Source organism: Condylura cristata, unplaced genomic scaffold (assembly GCF_000260355.1).
Source record: "Condylura cristata isolate star-nosed mole 26May11 unplaced genomic scaffold, ConCri1.0 scaffold00009, whole genome shotgun sequence".
Lineage (NCBI taxonomy): Eukaryota > Metazoa > Chordata > Mammalia > Eulipotyphla > Talpidae > Condylura > Condylura cristata.
The window spans coordinates 52817947-52834784 of record NW_004567110.1 but is presented as its reverse complement, the minus strand read 5'-3'; the positions used below and the strand labels follow the sequence as shown (position 1 = coordinate 52834784).

At 41.0% G+C, this 16838-nt stretch overlaps 1 protein-coding gene across 1 annotated transcript in view; it reads left to right on the top strand.

The window, feature by feature from the left end:
- CHD7 (chromodomain helicase DNA binding protein 7) overlaps positions 1 to 16838 on the top strand; it is a 127113-nt gene that overhangs the window by 98670 nt on the left and 11605 nt on the right. The window contains exons 19-30 of the mRNA XM_004679850.2: positions 2814 to 2924; positions 3012 to 3217; positions 5962 to 6161; positions 6330 to 6489; positions 10818 to 10907; positions 11352 to 11455; positions 12789 to 12918; positions 13360 to 13432; positions 13585 to 13639; positions 14687 to 14915; positions 15126 to 15334; positions 15450 to 16124. Coding sequence (XP_004679907.1) covers positions 2814 to 2924; positions 3012 to 3217; positions 5962 to 6161; positions 6330 to 6489; positions 10818 to 10907; positions 11352 to 11455; positions 12789 to 12918; positions 13360 to 13432; positions 13585 to 13639; positions 14687 to 14915; positions 15126 to 15334; positions 15450 to 16124 — 2242 coding nt within the window. The remainder of the gene's footprint in view (positions 1 to 2813; positions 2925 to 3011; positions 3218 to 5961; positions 6162 to 6329; positions 6490 to 10817; positions 10908 to 11351; positions 11456 to 12788; positions 12919 to 13359; positions 13433 to 13584; positions 13640 to 14686; positions 14916 to 15125; positions 15335 to 15449; positions 16125 to 16838) is intronic.

Genomic DNA, 16838 nt, shown 5'->3' with positions numbered 1-16838 from the left:
GATTATTATGGCTTTGTAGTACAGCTTGAAGTTTGGGATTGTAATGCCTCCATTTTGATTTTTCTTAAACATGAGGGTTTTGGCTATTCGAGGTTTTTTGTTGTTCCATATGAATCTCATCAGCATTTTTTCTATTTCTTTGAAGAATGTTATTGAGATTTTTTATGGCCTCATAACTCTGCTTTTATAGATGTAATTTACACTAGCTGATTCTCCACTGCCTCCCTTTCTACTTACTTTTTAGCTTCCTGTGTTTGCCCCTCCCAGACCAGTCCATCAGAATAGCCCTTGCAAATGTTCCTCTGAGCACAGCCACTCCTCCAACCTCCCCTCTTGAGACTTCACCTGCATACTGCTCCATCACTCATGCCTGGGCCCTCTTTATACTTTATTTTTTAGCAACTTTATTGAAATGCAATGTACACGACCATAAAATCTACCAATTTTAATACACTATAATACACTATAATATCTTGACCATATTTGCAGACTTGGGCCACAGTCTAAGTTTAGAACATGTCTGTCACCTGAATAATAAAGTTTAGAACATGTCTGTCACCTGAATAATATCCTCATATACACTACAGCTAGCTCTCCACCACCCTCATCCCTGTTTTTTTCCTGTTAACCACTAACCTGCTTTCTATCTGTAGATTTGCCTACTCTGGAATCATATAACATGTGGTCTTTTGTGTGTGGCAGTATTCACTGAGCATCATGTTTTTGACGTTCATCTATGTTAGCATGTATCAGTAATTCTTTCCATTCTAATGCTTAACAATACTCCATTATATAACTTTACCTTATTATTTATCAGTTGATAATGGATATTGGGGTTATTTGTCCACTGACTAGTACATAATGAAATTTGAATTATTCCCACTTTTTAGTTGTTATCATTGTTGGTATGCATTTTTTTAAGATGTATTTATTTGTAACTGGGGTACAGGCCAGAGATACAGGGACAGTGAGAGGATTCACCAGAGACAGAGTGGGGAGCAGAACAGGCAGATCTACGAGTAACACTGCTGAGGGGAGCAGCGGGCGGGTCAGGAGAGGTCTGCAACACCATGGATCACCTTTGGGGCAGGTGGGGATTGAACTCATGCGGTAGTGGCTTTAGCTTCTTAGTGCGGTGCTTTAACCTGCCAAATCACTGGGCCCGTATGCGTGTTTTTGTTTAGACATGTTTTCATTCCTCTTGCATGTCTTACCAGGAATGGAATTTCTGGGTCATGTGTAGACTACATGTTTGATTTTTTGAAAGACTGTGTGTGGTTTTCTGATGTGTGATACTGTACCACTTTCTCTACTACGGTGTTTTATGGCTCCACACTCCAACCAGTACTTTTAATTATCTGATTTCTTTATTAAAGCTATGTTATTGAGTGTGAAGTGCTATCCCATTGTGGTTTGGTCTGTATTTCTCTGATGACATGAGCAACTTGTCATGTACATGTTGGCAATATGTATAGCAACTATATAATATAATATATATAACACCTATTTAATAGGTGATACCTATTAAATGCTTTGTTTATTTTTGAGTTTTTTTTGTCATTTTACTGTTAGCTTTAAAATTCTCTATATATCATCCTGATCATATAATATGATTTGCAGATATCTTCTCTCAGTCTTTCCTAAAGTCTTCTTCGGTGTTTATATAAATGAAGCCAAATTTACCTGTGTATTCTTTTATTGTTTGTATTTGTGGCGCATTGTCTACCCTAAGGTCACAACAGATTTATCCCCATATTTTTTTCTAAGAATTTTATAGTTTCTACTCTTAGATTTAGTTCTGTGATCCCTTTGAGTGAATTTGTGTGGAGTGAGATAGGGGGTAATTCCCTCCTTTGAGTGTTGGCCATGAGCTGTCACAGGTACTTCTTTTGCAGAGCTCTCCTTCATTGGATTTTGTGGCCCAACTCCTTCTTCCTTACTTCTTTCAACCTCTCTTTAGATTCTTTCCTTAGTCCTCTTTTGAGATTACACCATTTATAAAACCAAACTTATCATTCCTGTTCCTCCACCCATTTCATGTTGTATATACAATGGTCTAAACAACATTGGATACTGAGATTTTTCCTGGCTTCCTCCTCCTTGTTTATGCCTCATATCCACCCAAATGCTAACCTCACTAATTTTATCTTTTAAAGATAGTCACCTTTTTTTTTTTTTTGTATTTGTTATAGCTGTTTTATTCCTTATTTTCTCCCTTAAACCACAGTAGCATTCTCTTTTCTGTCCTTGCCTCACTGCTCCAAGACATCAGTATGATCTAACAGGTAACTCAGGATACAGTTCTGTCCATCTTGACACTATCCCAGTGGAACTCATTGCTAACTCAGGATAGCGTTTGGACTCTGTAACACCATGGAAAGCCCTGTTTGACCTGCCTTCTATCTACCTTGTCAGCTCTGAACATTGAGTGCTCCTCCCACTGTGTGAGCTTCTAGTAGTCAGATCTAGGTATTACCATCTGGAGAGACTGTTCTGTTCTCTTCCCAGCCTGCACCATCAGCCCCACCTGAAGTTGGTCTGGGCCCCTTTCTGCTATCAGCTGTGCATATGCATATCCTTGTTCCCTCTTGCTACACTGCTGGTAACATCTGTTATCTCCAGGTCTCTTTTAGCCCCAGAACAGTGAACTTTCCTGAGTCAGTTTTTCATCTTAGTCCCACCAACTCCAGCATTTGGCTTGTAGAGAAGGAATGATGCATGTTCAAGTAAATAAACAAATGAAAGCTGCTTTCTTTGCATTTTGCATCTGAGAAAAAGGCATCTCAAAATATAATGCTTGTTTTTGCATTTAGGCCAGTTTTGTTGCATCTGGAAATAGGACAGACATTTCCTTGGATGATCCAAACTTCTGGCAAAAGTGGGCTAAGAAAGCTGAATTGGATATTGATGCCTTAAATGGCAGGGTGAGTGAGAGCTTTTGTTCAAATTCTATCTGAGCTAAACCAAGGGTGGCTCTTTCAAAAGTTTCAAGTTATCTGTGTCCTTCTTAGAACAACTTGGTTATTGATACTCCAAGAGTGAGGAAGCAAACCAGGCTCTACAGTGCAGTGAAAGAAGATGAATTGATGGAATTTTCAGACTTGGAAAGTGATTCTGAAGAGAAACCTTGCACAAAGCCCCGGAGACCCCAGGACAGGTCTCAGGGCTATGCAAGAAGCGAGTGCTTTAGAGTTGAAAAGAATCTGCTTGTTTATGGGTAAGTGAGACTCACATGAAAACGGTTTTATAGTAAAAAAACAGTTGGGAATTCAAGTTGGTGTAATAAAACAGTATTTTTGCTTGGGTTTTTGTGATTCCCCAGGGTGCAATCAAGTAGATGTCTCTGTGGCAACTCTTAATGGAACCTGGGGTCATTTGGTTAAAGTATTCAATATTGTTCATATCCTCACAGATCTGAAGGGGTCATGAGGAATAGGGCACAGGTTTTTATCTCTTATGGAGCTATGTCTGATTCAGTCTTATATTTTGATTATTATTAACTCAGAATGAAACTCAGAATTATAAAATAGTTTCCAAGTTTGCCTTCACATAAAATTTACAGCTTTTCACTTCTTTTGTTATGATAATTTGTTACTTATAAATTTGTTAGTTGTAAAGCTCTTTGTTCCAACTCATTTAAAACAAAAGAATTGTCGATTCAACTCTGTGACTGTTTCATATTTCTCCTGCTGGAATACAAGTTCCTAAAGGCAGGATCCATATCCCTGGCTCTCATGGCACTCCATGAAGTCTTTTGAATGTCAGGGTACTCAGTAAATATCTAAATCCACATATAAGAAATCCCTGACCGACTGTGGGACTGTAGGCAAATTCAGATAACAAACTGCCATCAAAGCATTATTTCTATAGGTTTGATGGTGTTTTGCCTTTGATGGTTTCTTCCAATATGTCATCATTTGTTTCAGAATAAATGCAAACATTCTGTTAACATGGCAGGCAGGCCTGTCATCTGGCCCATGTTGTTTTGTCCTTTCTGTGGGCAGTCCAAGCTTCTGTTAGGCTAGGACGCTTCATTTCCTTCAGTGTGTTATGCTCCATCTTTCTTTCCCTGCCTGGAGTGCGTGCACACACACACACACACACACACACACACACTCAACTAGAACTCACACAGTCTTGATCCAGCCTTCAGACCTGTCCTTGGCATCCCGTGGAGACATCACCTTCACACCTGCCCAAGTCTGACCTGCATTTTCCACCATACTCATCATGTTTTATGACTTTGACTAGTTGACCTCTCCTGCTAAATTCCCAGTTAGCAATTCCTTGAAGATTGAGGCTCTCAGAGAAGAGTACAGTGCCAGATTACACACACAGTTAGTGCTGAAATAATGATTCTGTTTCTGGAATAAATGAGGTCAGCTGATGCCCATTCTAAGTCTTAGCAACCATGTCACCTCTGTTAAGTATCTCTGTCCCTTCTTACATGGCAGAGACTCTCTCTACCTGATCCCTTTGCTACTTATATCTACATCCCCTTGTTTCAACCTAAAGATCAAAGTTGTGAATTTTGTTGGTTACTTTGAGATGCATTATTTTGATAACTCCTGAAGCCAAGAAGCATGATTATATAGTCCTTCAGTTAAGCCCTTACCTCCCCCCATAGGCATCACTCTACTTTGAGTTTGTAGTATATGCTGGGCATTGTGCTAGGACACTCGGGCACCAGAATTACAGCTCTGAGCAGGACAGTCAATGCTCTAATCAAGTCAGGTAAGTGGACACAGCAATGGCAATAAACTGATAGAGCTGTGCAGGAAAGCACTGTGTACATGGAATATTGAAACATGTTTAAGACAAAGCTTAAGTATGATCTCCCCACTTGTGGAATAGGAGGGGAAAAAGGAATTATACAGGTGTTATGTGTAGTCTGACTTGGTAGGAGTCATAAAGTTGCTGGGTAAGAGGGAATCAGGAGTTAAGGAGGGAGGAGAGGAGAGCAGGGCAGCATCAAAATAGGTGTTCTCGTGAAGAACATCTGTTCCTGAAAAGAGACCCGTGTCCAAAGTCCTAGAGGCTAGGGCTAGCCTTAAATTTTAAGGGACTAATAGAAGTTCATAGAATTCAGAGCAAACAGGTAAGGACAAGAGGAGGGGCAGGCTGGGATCAGTACACAGTGCTGCCATTGCCACCATGCACAGCTGTTGGCTGTTGAATAAGGCTGTGGAGGGCCTCGCGCCTGTCTTGATACTGCCCTGCTGGCTCCCTCAGCTGTAACATGAGGAAGACACAGCTTTGACAGCGGCTTTCCTGCTGTATGCCCTCACTCCACGGCACCCAGATGGAATAGCACAGCACTTTCTTTAACCCAAGTTATAACCCTGCATAAATTGTTTAGATTCAGCAGTATGCCTTTTGATTCTGTCCAGTGCTTTCTTCCACCTGTGTTGCATGAGGGACCTGAAAGTTGGCTGAATATTTTCTTAGGAATGCTCTTGTACGTGGGGGTTTCCTATTACAGAAGGAAACACAGTTCTTCAGTCTTTCATGGATTACCTTGGTGCACCACATTGACATAAATCGATGCAGATATTCTCTGCCTTTTACAGTCCTGATTTGGTAGTAGTTATATGCACCTCCGTTCAGTTTTCATCTTAATTGATTGGTCAACATCAAAACATACAAACATTGCCAGTAGGAGACAAAAGTATAAAATTTCTAGGTCCTGACTAGTTGCTGCCACTATCTGCATCTGACAGGGAAAGTCGCATGCAGCCCTAATTTTTTAAATGATAGTTTGACTTCTGCCCTGAAGTACAGCAACCTTTGGATGTCTATAAAGGAATGCTTTTACTTTTGCATTCTGATCATTGCTTTTGCCTGATGTAAAATATTGCTAGTTTTGATCAGGATTTCCTGACATTGGTATCTAGCTGTGAAAGTAAAGCACAGCTCTTAAACTCAAAGGCACCACCTGCATGTTGAGTATTTGCTTTACAGGTGGGGGCGGTGGACAGATATCCTTTCCCATGGACGCTACAAACGTCAGCTCACTGAGCAAGATGTAGAAACCATCTGCAGAACCATCCTTGTGTACTGCCTCAACCATTACAAGGGGGACGAGAACATCAAGAGCTTCATCTGGGATCTGATCACACCAACAGCTGATGGCCAGACCCGCGCCTTGGTCAATCATTCCGGTAAGTCTGCTTTATGCTCTGTGTGCAACCGGCTCACAGTGAGGTGCCCGTGGCTTTGTGTATGTTGCAGATAAAGACCGTAGGCCCTGTAGTCCTATCTCCTGCCTCAAATTATCTCACTCTGATACTAAACTGAGTGCTAGAAAGCTTCTGTTATTGCAATTCTAGGATTATCGGCCCCAGTGCCCAGGGGAAGGAAGGGGAAGAAGGTGAAAGCCCAGAGTGCACACCCACTGGTACAAGATGCTGATTGGCTGGCTGGCTGCAACCCAGATGCCCTCTTCCAGGAGGACAGCTACAAGAAGCACCTGAAGCACCACTGCAACAAGTATGTTCTGCAAAGGGGGTGTGGAGAGGCTGTTTCTAATTTTGTTCAAAAATATACTTGTGTTATTCATATTAGCTAAACCATAGCTACTGTCTCTGCTCAGCCATACTGTTTTTTCCTGAAGTATGATGCAAGTCACATGATAGCATACTTTTAGATGACCAGTTTTGTTTATTGTGGCAAAACATATGTGATAGAATTTTACCATTTGCATCTGTAAATGTACAGTCCATTGATATTAGTTCCAATCACAACACCATGTACCCATCATCACTATTATACCCAGATCTTTTCATTGATCTGTTGCATCTATTAAACATTGACTCTCCTTGTCCCTGTCCCCACCTCCAGCCTCTACTATCTACCATTCCAGTTTCTGTCTTTGTGAAATTATCTGTTCTAGATACCTCGTAAGTGTAGTCATACAATATTTGTATTTCTGTTTGTGGCTTATTTCACTTAGCATAGTGTTTTCTGAGTTGTAGTTTGTATTAGAATTTTAGATCTTTTCATGATTGAATACTATTCCATTATAGATACACACCCCACAATTTGTTTATCAATTCGTTTGTCCGTGACACTTGGGTTGATGAATGTCTTTTAGTTACTGTGGATAATGTAGCTATGAATATTGTGTATGGCTAAGTATGAACCAATGTGCATAAAAGAACTATGATTCTATGATAACCTTTAAAACTAACTACTTGTAGTGGAGAACCAGGGAGCTTTTGGCTTTTGTGTTTGTTTGCTTAATGATATCATCATTACTGGGTCCCTTTTCCCTCCTTGTCAGTTTAGACTCTTATTCCTCACCTTGAGACTCTTATTCCTCATTCCTTGAATTTGATTATATATCATTGACGAATATTGAATCTAAATTTATTTCATTGTAGCTTTGTTAATTCTCTAACTATTAAACATTATATATGCTGTTTCTCTCCTTGCTATGAGTATATTTTTCAGAATCAAGCCTATAGAAGCTACTGCCACAGAACAGCTCTCCCATTTCTGGCTTGTATGACCTGAATAAAGTCCCTCAGCCTCTTTAAGATGTGCGTTCTTTATCAATCAAACAGAGCTCTGCAACTGGAATTGAGGGATAAGGCAGATTATCAATAACCACATGTATATCTTTCTTTTAAAAAGTGGCAACTAAAGTTTGGACACAAAGTACTGGCTATCTGCCAGGTAGTTCATAGGGACTGTTGGCTTGAGTTGTCTAAGTAGTGTAGTGTTGTTAATCCCATTTAGCTGACAAGGAAACTGAGACTTAAGCTGAGAAGCATACTGTCCCTCAGCTCATTGAAGGATGGAGCCAGGCTGAACATCCAGCCCACCTGGGCAGTACTTACTCTCTATCACCCTGCCCACCTCTGAGCTCTGCTTCCTCCTCAAGGCTGCACAGGACTCATGTGAATAACTCAGGGGAATAGTAATACCTGGCATTCCCAGAATGCATGGGCTAATAGTACTTTTAACTTTTTAAATTTTGATGGTGGTTTCAGTTCCTACCCAAGATCACAGTCCTTGTAATATTTTCTTTCTGTGTCTTCAAAACCATTTTCCTTAAGCCATTTTGGTGTCTTGTTACTAGTAAGCACACTAATTCTCTCTACAATCCTGCCTAGGTTAGAGCTCTTAGAAAATATTTGGTTCTGGGCCCTCCCTGGTGGTGCAGTGGGTTAAAGCACAACACTATGAAAATATCTGGTTCCTGTGGCTTATGTGAAATTTGGGGCAGTAGCCTTCTGATAGTTCTGATTTCCAGCAGACCACAAGTGCACTGGGTCAGTGTGGGAATGGTCACTCTGCTCCCGAATCCCAGCAGTGTTTATTATTTTTCTTAATTTTTTAATGTGGTGCTTAGCTCTTATAGGGTTGTTAATCCCTGGACAGTGTATGACTTCTCCCCTCAGCTGTAGCCACCCTAATTTTCCCACCACCAAAGCACTGTATTCCCTTGATATCTTCATTCCCTGCACCCTCCACGCCCCTCCTGGGTGTAGATTCATTTACTTATTTATTTTTCTTTTTGGGTAAGCTATCTATTGTTAGCTTTCAAGGTTTGTCTTTGACCCTTTGGGTTTTTCTCTTCCTATTCGTATGTCAGTAGCAGGCATTCGTGTGTGCCAAGTAACCAATGTTCTTCACGTCTTTTCCCCCAGGTCTCAGAGGAGGACTGACAATTCCTCCCATCACTGAGACAAGCAAGTAGGTCTTCTTGGTTGATTGTAACCTGAGACCTCTCAGGATCCAGAGTAATGAATTGTTTATGACTAGTAAGATAGAAAATAAGAATCAAATTAAGGGATCTCCTAGAAAATAGCTGGCCAGTTCTCTTGGAAAGTATGAAAATCATGAGAGACAGAGGCAGAGGAAATGTCTTGGGTTAGAGGAGATGAAGGAGACAGAACAATTCGCTGCCATGTATGGCACTGGAACTGTTAGTCCAAAAATTAGTCATAGCGGGGTAGCCTATGGAATGGGAACGAGTCCGGGCCCTCATTAGCAGGTACTGTTTATCAGCTTATCAAATGCAGACTCCTTAGTGTCAAAGGCCGCACGCAGCCTGTTCACCTTGTTTGCCCGCCAATGCCTACCAAGTATTCTGCATTTTCCCTATGGTGTCCCTCTCTGAGCACCCACTGCAAGCTTTTCTCTCACCAAAGAATGAAGGGCCCAGCCATGGAGCCCAGGCTGTTATGTTTGTGTGCTCGGTTCAGTGCAGCTTGACCAATGTTTAATCTTACCCAAAAAGAAAAATAAATAAGTAAATAAATCTACACCCAGGAGGGGCGTGGAGGGTGCAGGGGGTGAAGATATCAAGGGAATACAGTGCTTTGGTGGTGGGAAAATTGGGGTGGCTATAGCTGAGGGGAGAAGTCATACACTGTCCAGAGATTAACAACCGTGTAAGAGCTAAATACTACATTAAAAAATTATTGGAGTCCATTCTGATATTCATAGCCTCTCCTTTTGCCCTTCTAGACTCCACATTTACCAAGAACAGACTGGCAGAGAGGAAGGCCTGCTGTGTTGTGGGCCCTTGTTCATGTATGATTAGAGCAGTTTGCTTTGGTGAAGCTGCTCCTCGTTCTCTTTTTGTTGTTTTCAAGGATAATTATCAGAGCCATAAAAGACATTGTAAAGGCTAGAGTCAAAAGCTTAGTAACATTTTTAGGAATCCCAAATAGTGGAATAATTCCTAAGTTAGAGGTTCATGCTTAAGGTAATCTCAGATCTGTCACTTGTTTTCTGTCATCCTGTTTTCATGTCGGCAAAATGGAAATTATAACTTGTCCCAATTCATCATTGGATTATTACATAGATCAAATATGCTAGTATGTGTAAATGTGAAGCCTTCTTTGTAAAATGTTCCATATGCATATGATGGGATTATCCAGGTAGGGGAGTAGTACTTGGCCTTATCATTTAATATGGAGGAAATGGTCTTCAAATAGTAGTACTGTGTGCATACTAGCAGCTGTCCTGCAGAAGATCCTAGATGTAATGTAAACATTTCTGTTGAGGTAATCCAAGGGAGATTGAAAATTTGGTTCTTACAAATTCTAAGGATTTTTTTTTTGATGATTCCTTGAAAATGAATAAGAATATCAGTGAATTGGGCACATTTTAATCTCCTTTGTAATATTTTGCTCTTTTTAAGAAAAGCTACACCTTAGGCTTTTGGGTAATATAAACTAGAAAGAATAAGAAATGTTTACTATCCCTTCAGGGAAAAGACAGAGGATCCACCCTTTGCCCCACCCCCATCAACATCTTCCATTCTCAGAATCAAAGTTGTATAATCTGAAAAACCTGACATTCCATATTGAGGGTTTATTGTAAGGTAGTAAAACCAGATTTTATATCTCGTTTATTCCTACAACTTCTGATGTGCTTCCAAAAATGGTATTAAGGCAGCAGCTGAGGAAATTTTATGAGATAATGAAGCAGAACAGTTACTGAAAGCCATCTGCTCAGTTGTTTACAAACTTGCTTCAATACTTCAGAGGCAATGGTAGGGTACGTGTCTAAACTTCACAAGCTGCACTAGGTAGAACTAAATGAAGTGAGCCTGGGCTGGGCTGAGATGGGTCCCTCTCTGTGCAGTGTGAGCGGTTGCCAGGCAGGCCTGTTGGAAGCCAGCAGAAAGCACCACACAGAGGTGATTATGTGCCACCATCTGTCACGCTTCAAGCCTACCATACAGCATGGCTAATCAGCCTTGGCAGGATGATGGATGAACAGCAGCAGCTGCCAAAAGCCACTGTTGGCAAACAGTCCTGAAGTTAAGAACTTTTCCCCCCCTCTGTCTTCCTCTCCAGGGTCCTGCTGCGTGTCCGCATGCTGTACTACCTAAGACAAGAAGTTATAGGAGACCAGGCAGATAAGATCTTAGAGGGTGCTGACTCAAGGTTAGTCCAAGGGCATACTTGTCCTGTACCTCCCCACAATAACATGGAGAGTCAGAAAACTTCATGAATTGTGTTTGAAAACCTTCAAAAACCATTAATAATGCAGCTCCTTTTTTGAGTCTTGAGCACTTTGTTGATCCTGGGAGCTTGGAGATAGGATGGGAATGGGGAAATGCCTGTGTGTGTACACATGTTTGGATGAAGAAGTATGCACTTAAATTATGGGTGTTCTGAGATGACCTTTAAAATGGGATCCTTTGTGATAAAGTTCATTTCTGGTGATAGTGGAAAGTGACTGATTTCTGCCTTTTCTTTGAGTTTTTTCCCTCATTTACACTCACATTGTTCAGTGCTTGTTATGGGAAGGGGACATGTAAGCATGCATGTCAGGTGTGTCACTTCGAATTCTTGCCTTAAATAATACACAAATGGTTGTCTTTGTAGTGAAGCCGATGTGTGGATACCCGAACCTTTCCATGCTGAAGTCCCCACAGATTGGTGGGATAAGGCAGCAGATAAATCCCTCCTAATTGGAGTGTTCAAACATGGTAAGTGACGTTTCTGTTTGACCACATCTTGACTGTTCAGCTTTGTCTTTATTTAGAGCTCTTTGCATATTCTTTTCCAGAGTCATAATATTAATGAGGATAGTTCCAAAGGACTCTTGGCGTCTACCATTTTCCTGTACTAAAAATCTAATATGAACTGTAAATATCAGATGCTGTTTTTGAATGTTTGTTGAGTATTTGAGAAGAAAACATTTCTTTCTTGGCTGTAAATAAAACCAAAACCATATTTGTTGTAATAATAGCCAAGTTGTCCTATAGCTCTCCCTAAACTTTGCTTCCAGCACGGCTCCCTTTGCTAGCTCTGCCAGCCCGTGTCAAAGTGGACGGTGGGCTTAACCTCTGCTATTAATCTGTACAAGTGCCTCCTGGGCTTTGTTCCAAGCAATATTTCACAAATGTCAGTGCTCAGAACTCGAGGCTCCCCTGAGTGGGATGCAGCCTTGTTAACTTTGAAAGGCTGGGGATGCAGAACTGGCATGATATATACAGTGAGCGATTCCTGATTATAATCCCAATTCTCTGGAGGTCGCGGAGGTATTCTCAGCAGCCCAGCCTGACTAAAGGGGAGAATGATGGCTTATAAAACCTTTCATGATTACAGTTTGGCTTGCAGCTCTACAGCAGTTAGGAGCAGTGTGTTGTAGTACACATCCTAATTGAATTGTGCTGTTCTGCCTACGTACTGCAACCGTGTTTTGTGAGCTCAGCCTAAAAATCATTTTCCTGCAGTGCACTGTTGGGATCTGCCATTTTCCATCTAGTCAACTTGGGCAGTCAAAAAACAAATTGCAGTTTGAAAACCATAGAGAGAACAGTGTCATCTTACTGACATGCATCATCCTAAACCTAATACGACAGGTTTGTTGGCCTTCCCTACCCTGTGATTTTTTAGTCAGTGGTACAGTTCCTGCAGGAAGGGTTGAAGCTGTTCACGAGAAGGCTTGGGTGAACTCAAAGTACCACTGCAGAGGTCATGACGGATCATTACGAAGCCTTTTAAATGTCAAGCGAAATTAGATCACGGGAAAAATAGGACCAAAAATCTTCCTGGGCATCTTGCAATCATCCTGAATTCTGTTAGTAATTATGGTCATTCTGATAAAATTCCTGAAGTGCATAACTTGCCCCACAAAAATGCCCTGAAATGAGAGTTCTACAGGATGTTCTGCTAAAACAAGGCTCGTTTAAATTTAACACAGCGATAATCGAGAGGGAAGCGAACTTCACATTGTGGCAGTGCTGTGATTTGCTCAGTGATGGGCTTTTCATTGTTTCTGTGTGTGTCCTCTGTGGGCTGGTGGGGACAACACAGGCTATGAGAAGTACAATTCCATGAGAGCTGACCCTGCGTTGTGCTTCCTGGAACGAGTTGGCATGCCTGATGCCAAGGCCATAGCGGCTGAGCAGAGAGGAACAGACATGTTAGCAGATGGTGGTGACGGGTAAGAAGGACGTCTTAAAATTTTAATAAACTTTATGTCACTATCATATCTATTGGCAGGGCTCAGTTCTTATAGTGTACGATGTACTACATTGTATCTGATTTGAACTTAAATGATGTTTACTGATGTAATCTGTTTATCAAATTGACTACTTAAGCACACTGTTATCCAGATAATCTGTAACTTGTTTTTTTCCAAACAATGAAAGAGCTTACTCCCTACCCCTCCCTCCACCCTCATCCCTACGCCCCTCACCCACACACACTTAAACCTCCTCCTTCACCATCTCCTCCAATGGCTATATATTCTAAATGCTAATAGTCACTTTTGATGTTAAACAAAGAATCAAAAGTAGTGTAAGGCAGTTTATTACTTTCCCAAGCATCTTTCAGTTTCTTGCTTATCACTATAACTTAAATATTTTTTAAAAATTTTCTCTAGGGGAGAATTTGATAGAGAAGATGAAGACCCAGAATATAAGCCAACCAGAACGCCATTCAAAGATGAAATAGATGTAAGAAATTGAATGTATTGTCTTTTACAACTGCATTGAAATATTTTATATCCATATAAGACTTGGTAAACTTTATGGATAATGATCTTTTCTATAAAAGGTAAAGCAAGATAAAAACCCACATTTATTCTATTTCTTGTTTTACTTTCAAGGAATTTGCAAATTCTCCAGAAGAGAAGGAAGAATCCATAGAAACCCGTGCCACAGGTAAACATTCAATAAAGACCCATGGAGAAGAGCAAGTATGCACTATGCAGGCACTTACCACGTATCAGGGCCTTCTGCTTCTCTGTGATGACGGTGCCTTAATGTGTACTTCCTTTTACACTGACTCACCTCTTTCCTGGAAAATTTCAATTCTTACATAGTAGTATTTTATTACTCTGAGTTTCTTTGATAAAATTATTTTTTGATTAAGACAATGTATATATTTATATCTTACAGCAGTTAGCAAAAACTTTTAAGTATCTTTAGAACTACATCTCTTGGGAGCGGGGCATTTGCTAAGTATCCAGATGTTACCAGTGTGAATAGAACATGGACATTGTGCCTAATATAAAATCATTAGCTAAGAATTATGTGATTGTTTTTTATGTTTTTTATGTTCAAGGTGATGATTCTAAGTTCTTTAAAGGTACACATCCTTTAATGTAATTCATGGTTTAAAGTATGTTTCTTTATTTGTAGCTGATACATCAACTTGCTTTCTCCCTGAAGAAATTAAAAAAATAGTTTCTAAGTTTTATGCTAATATTATTTCATACACACACACACACATTATATATATATATGTATATATATATATACACATATGTGTGTATATATAATATATATTCATATATATTATTTATTTATGCATACAAGAAATAGGGCACAGGCCAGAGGTGAGGGGGTAGGGTGAAAAGATTCACCAGAGACAGAGTGGGGAACAAAATTAGCAGGACTGACTGAAATAACACTGCTGAGGGGAGCAGCGGGTGAGACAGGAAAGGTCTGCTGTGCCATGTGGGTCACCTCCCTGTCTGGGGATTGAAGTTATGCTGCAGAGGCTGTGGATAGTTTCATACTGCTATGTTTTAACCCCTTCCACCATCAGGATGGCCCCACTTTGTCCACATTTTTAAAATGAGTACACTGATGCTTTTTCCCATATTGTCATTTGAATGTTAATGAGTCATCTTGCTCTGATGGAAAATCCTGTGTATTGCGAGATTGCAGCTATACATTTCAAAAATACTTTTTTCCACCTCCCAGGCAAGCACAATGAGACTAATGCTGAGTTAGGCCAACTTTACTGGCCTAACACCTCAACCCTGACTACCCGTCTGCGTCGGCTCATTACTGCCTATCAGCGTAGCTATAAAAGGCAACAGATGAGGCAAGAGGCTCTAATGAAGACTGACCGGCGCAGACGAAGGCCTCGGGAGGAAGTGAGAGCTCTAGAAGCGGAAAGGGAAGCTATCATATCTGAGAAACGGCAAAAGTGAGTTTCTTCAGGGTTCCACTCAACTACTGATACATTGCCCTTTTCTCTGCTCTTCAAGGACCTAAAAGCAAGAGTCATCAACAGTGTCTCCCCATTCCCAAAATAAGTGCTGTGTGTTAAGCATAGGGGAAAGAGGAAAAGAAATAATAATACACTTTAAGCCTTGTTGTGCAAGTACAATTCAAGCAAATGTCTTCTTTCTCAAAGGTGGACGAGGAGAGAAGAGGCTGATTTTTATCGTGTGGTGTCCACTTTTGGAGTTATTTTTGATCCCATGAAACAGCAGTTCGACTGGAACCAGTTTCGAGCCTTTGCCAGACTTGACAAAAAGTCTGATGAGAGTTTGGAGAAATACTTCAGTTGTTTTGTGGCTATGTGTAGGCGAGTGTGTCGAATGCCTACTAAGCCAGATGATGGTAGGTCACTCAGTAACATTCTGTACTGAAAGGCCAATAAAGTAAAAGTGATAGTGAATAATTTCATGCACATGTGCACTTTTCCCAAGTAAATACGATTGTTTCCCTGTCACAGAACCGCCTGACCTCTCTTCCATGATTGAACCAATCACAGAAGAGCGTGCCTCTAGAACTCTCTACCGCATTGAACTGCTCCGGAAGATACGCGAGCAAGTCCTTCACCACCCACAGCTGGGAGAGAGGCTGAAGCTCTGCCAGCCGAGTTTGGATTTGCCGGAATGGTGGGAATGTGGTCGGCATGACCGAGACTTGTTGGTGGGGGCTGCTAAACATGGGGTCAGTCGGACGGATTATCACATCCTCAACGACCCTGAGTTATCCTTCCTAGATGCACACAAAAACTTTGCTCAAAGCAGAGGGGCAGGCAGTAGTTCTTCCTTGAACCCACTGGCCATGGGGTTTGGCCAGACTCCTGCAGTCGTCTCATCCACTCACGTCCAGGACGAAAAGGTGGTGGTACAAACTGAAGGCAAGGTAGAGGAGTCTGAAAATGCGACTGTCCCAGAGAAACCTGAAGTGAAAGAGGAAGAAGAAGAAGCCGATGGCGGTGGGGAAAAGGATAGCAAGCAGGAGTGCGAGGCCCTGACCAGCTCTGTGAAAAATGGACCGAAAGGTGTGGAGGTCAGTGCAGATACTGGGCCCAAGTCTATTTCAGAAAAAGGTTCTGAAGAGGATGAAGAAGAAAAACTGGAGGATGATGATAAGTCAGAAGAATCTTCCCAGCCTGAAGGTAATGCCTTCCCATCCGGGCCTCTCCCCTGATGCCACCACTGCCATGTGAGGTGGTGTGGTACGTGATTTGTGCTCTTCAGGGAATAATTGCAGGCTATGCTTAGATACTGATTTTCCTCTAATATGGCATGGAAATACAGTATTTCAAAGAATTTGAATAAATTTTTATAGACACTTAACTGTTGCAGTGTATGAAGAATCCTGGGTGATTTTAATTTGGAGAGTTAAGTGTGAGGAGGAAGTGTCATTCACTGAGTAAATATTAGTTATTATTTTAAAACAGATGATGATTCATGTATTTTAAATTCAGAGGTAAAGGGTAGAAGTAAAATCTAAAATTAACCCATTTTTCTTTCGAAGTCATGGTTAGGTCACTGCACAAAGTGAAATAAGGTAGCATGTTGTATTATCCTGCTGGAGCTGGAACTTTGAACTTTAGCCAACACATTAGCCCTTTTTCCTGAGTGGAGAGGACATAGGCCCGTTTGGGTCAGAGACTTGGTTGTCATTCAGCAGCCTCTGAGATTAACTGACACAATGCTAGGTGACCTGTGATGGCGCCTCTCTAGGCCTCTGCTTCTTAATCTACAAAATGGAATAACACCACTACGTGAAAGGGCCTGTGCAAGACATAAACAGTAATATTTGTAAAATTTCCAATACCACCTTACCCATATAGTATTGACTCAATAAAATGGAGCCGAGTGGTATT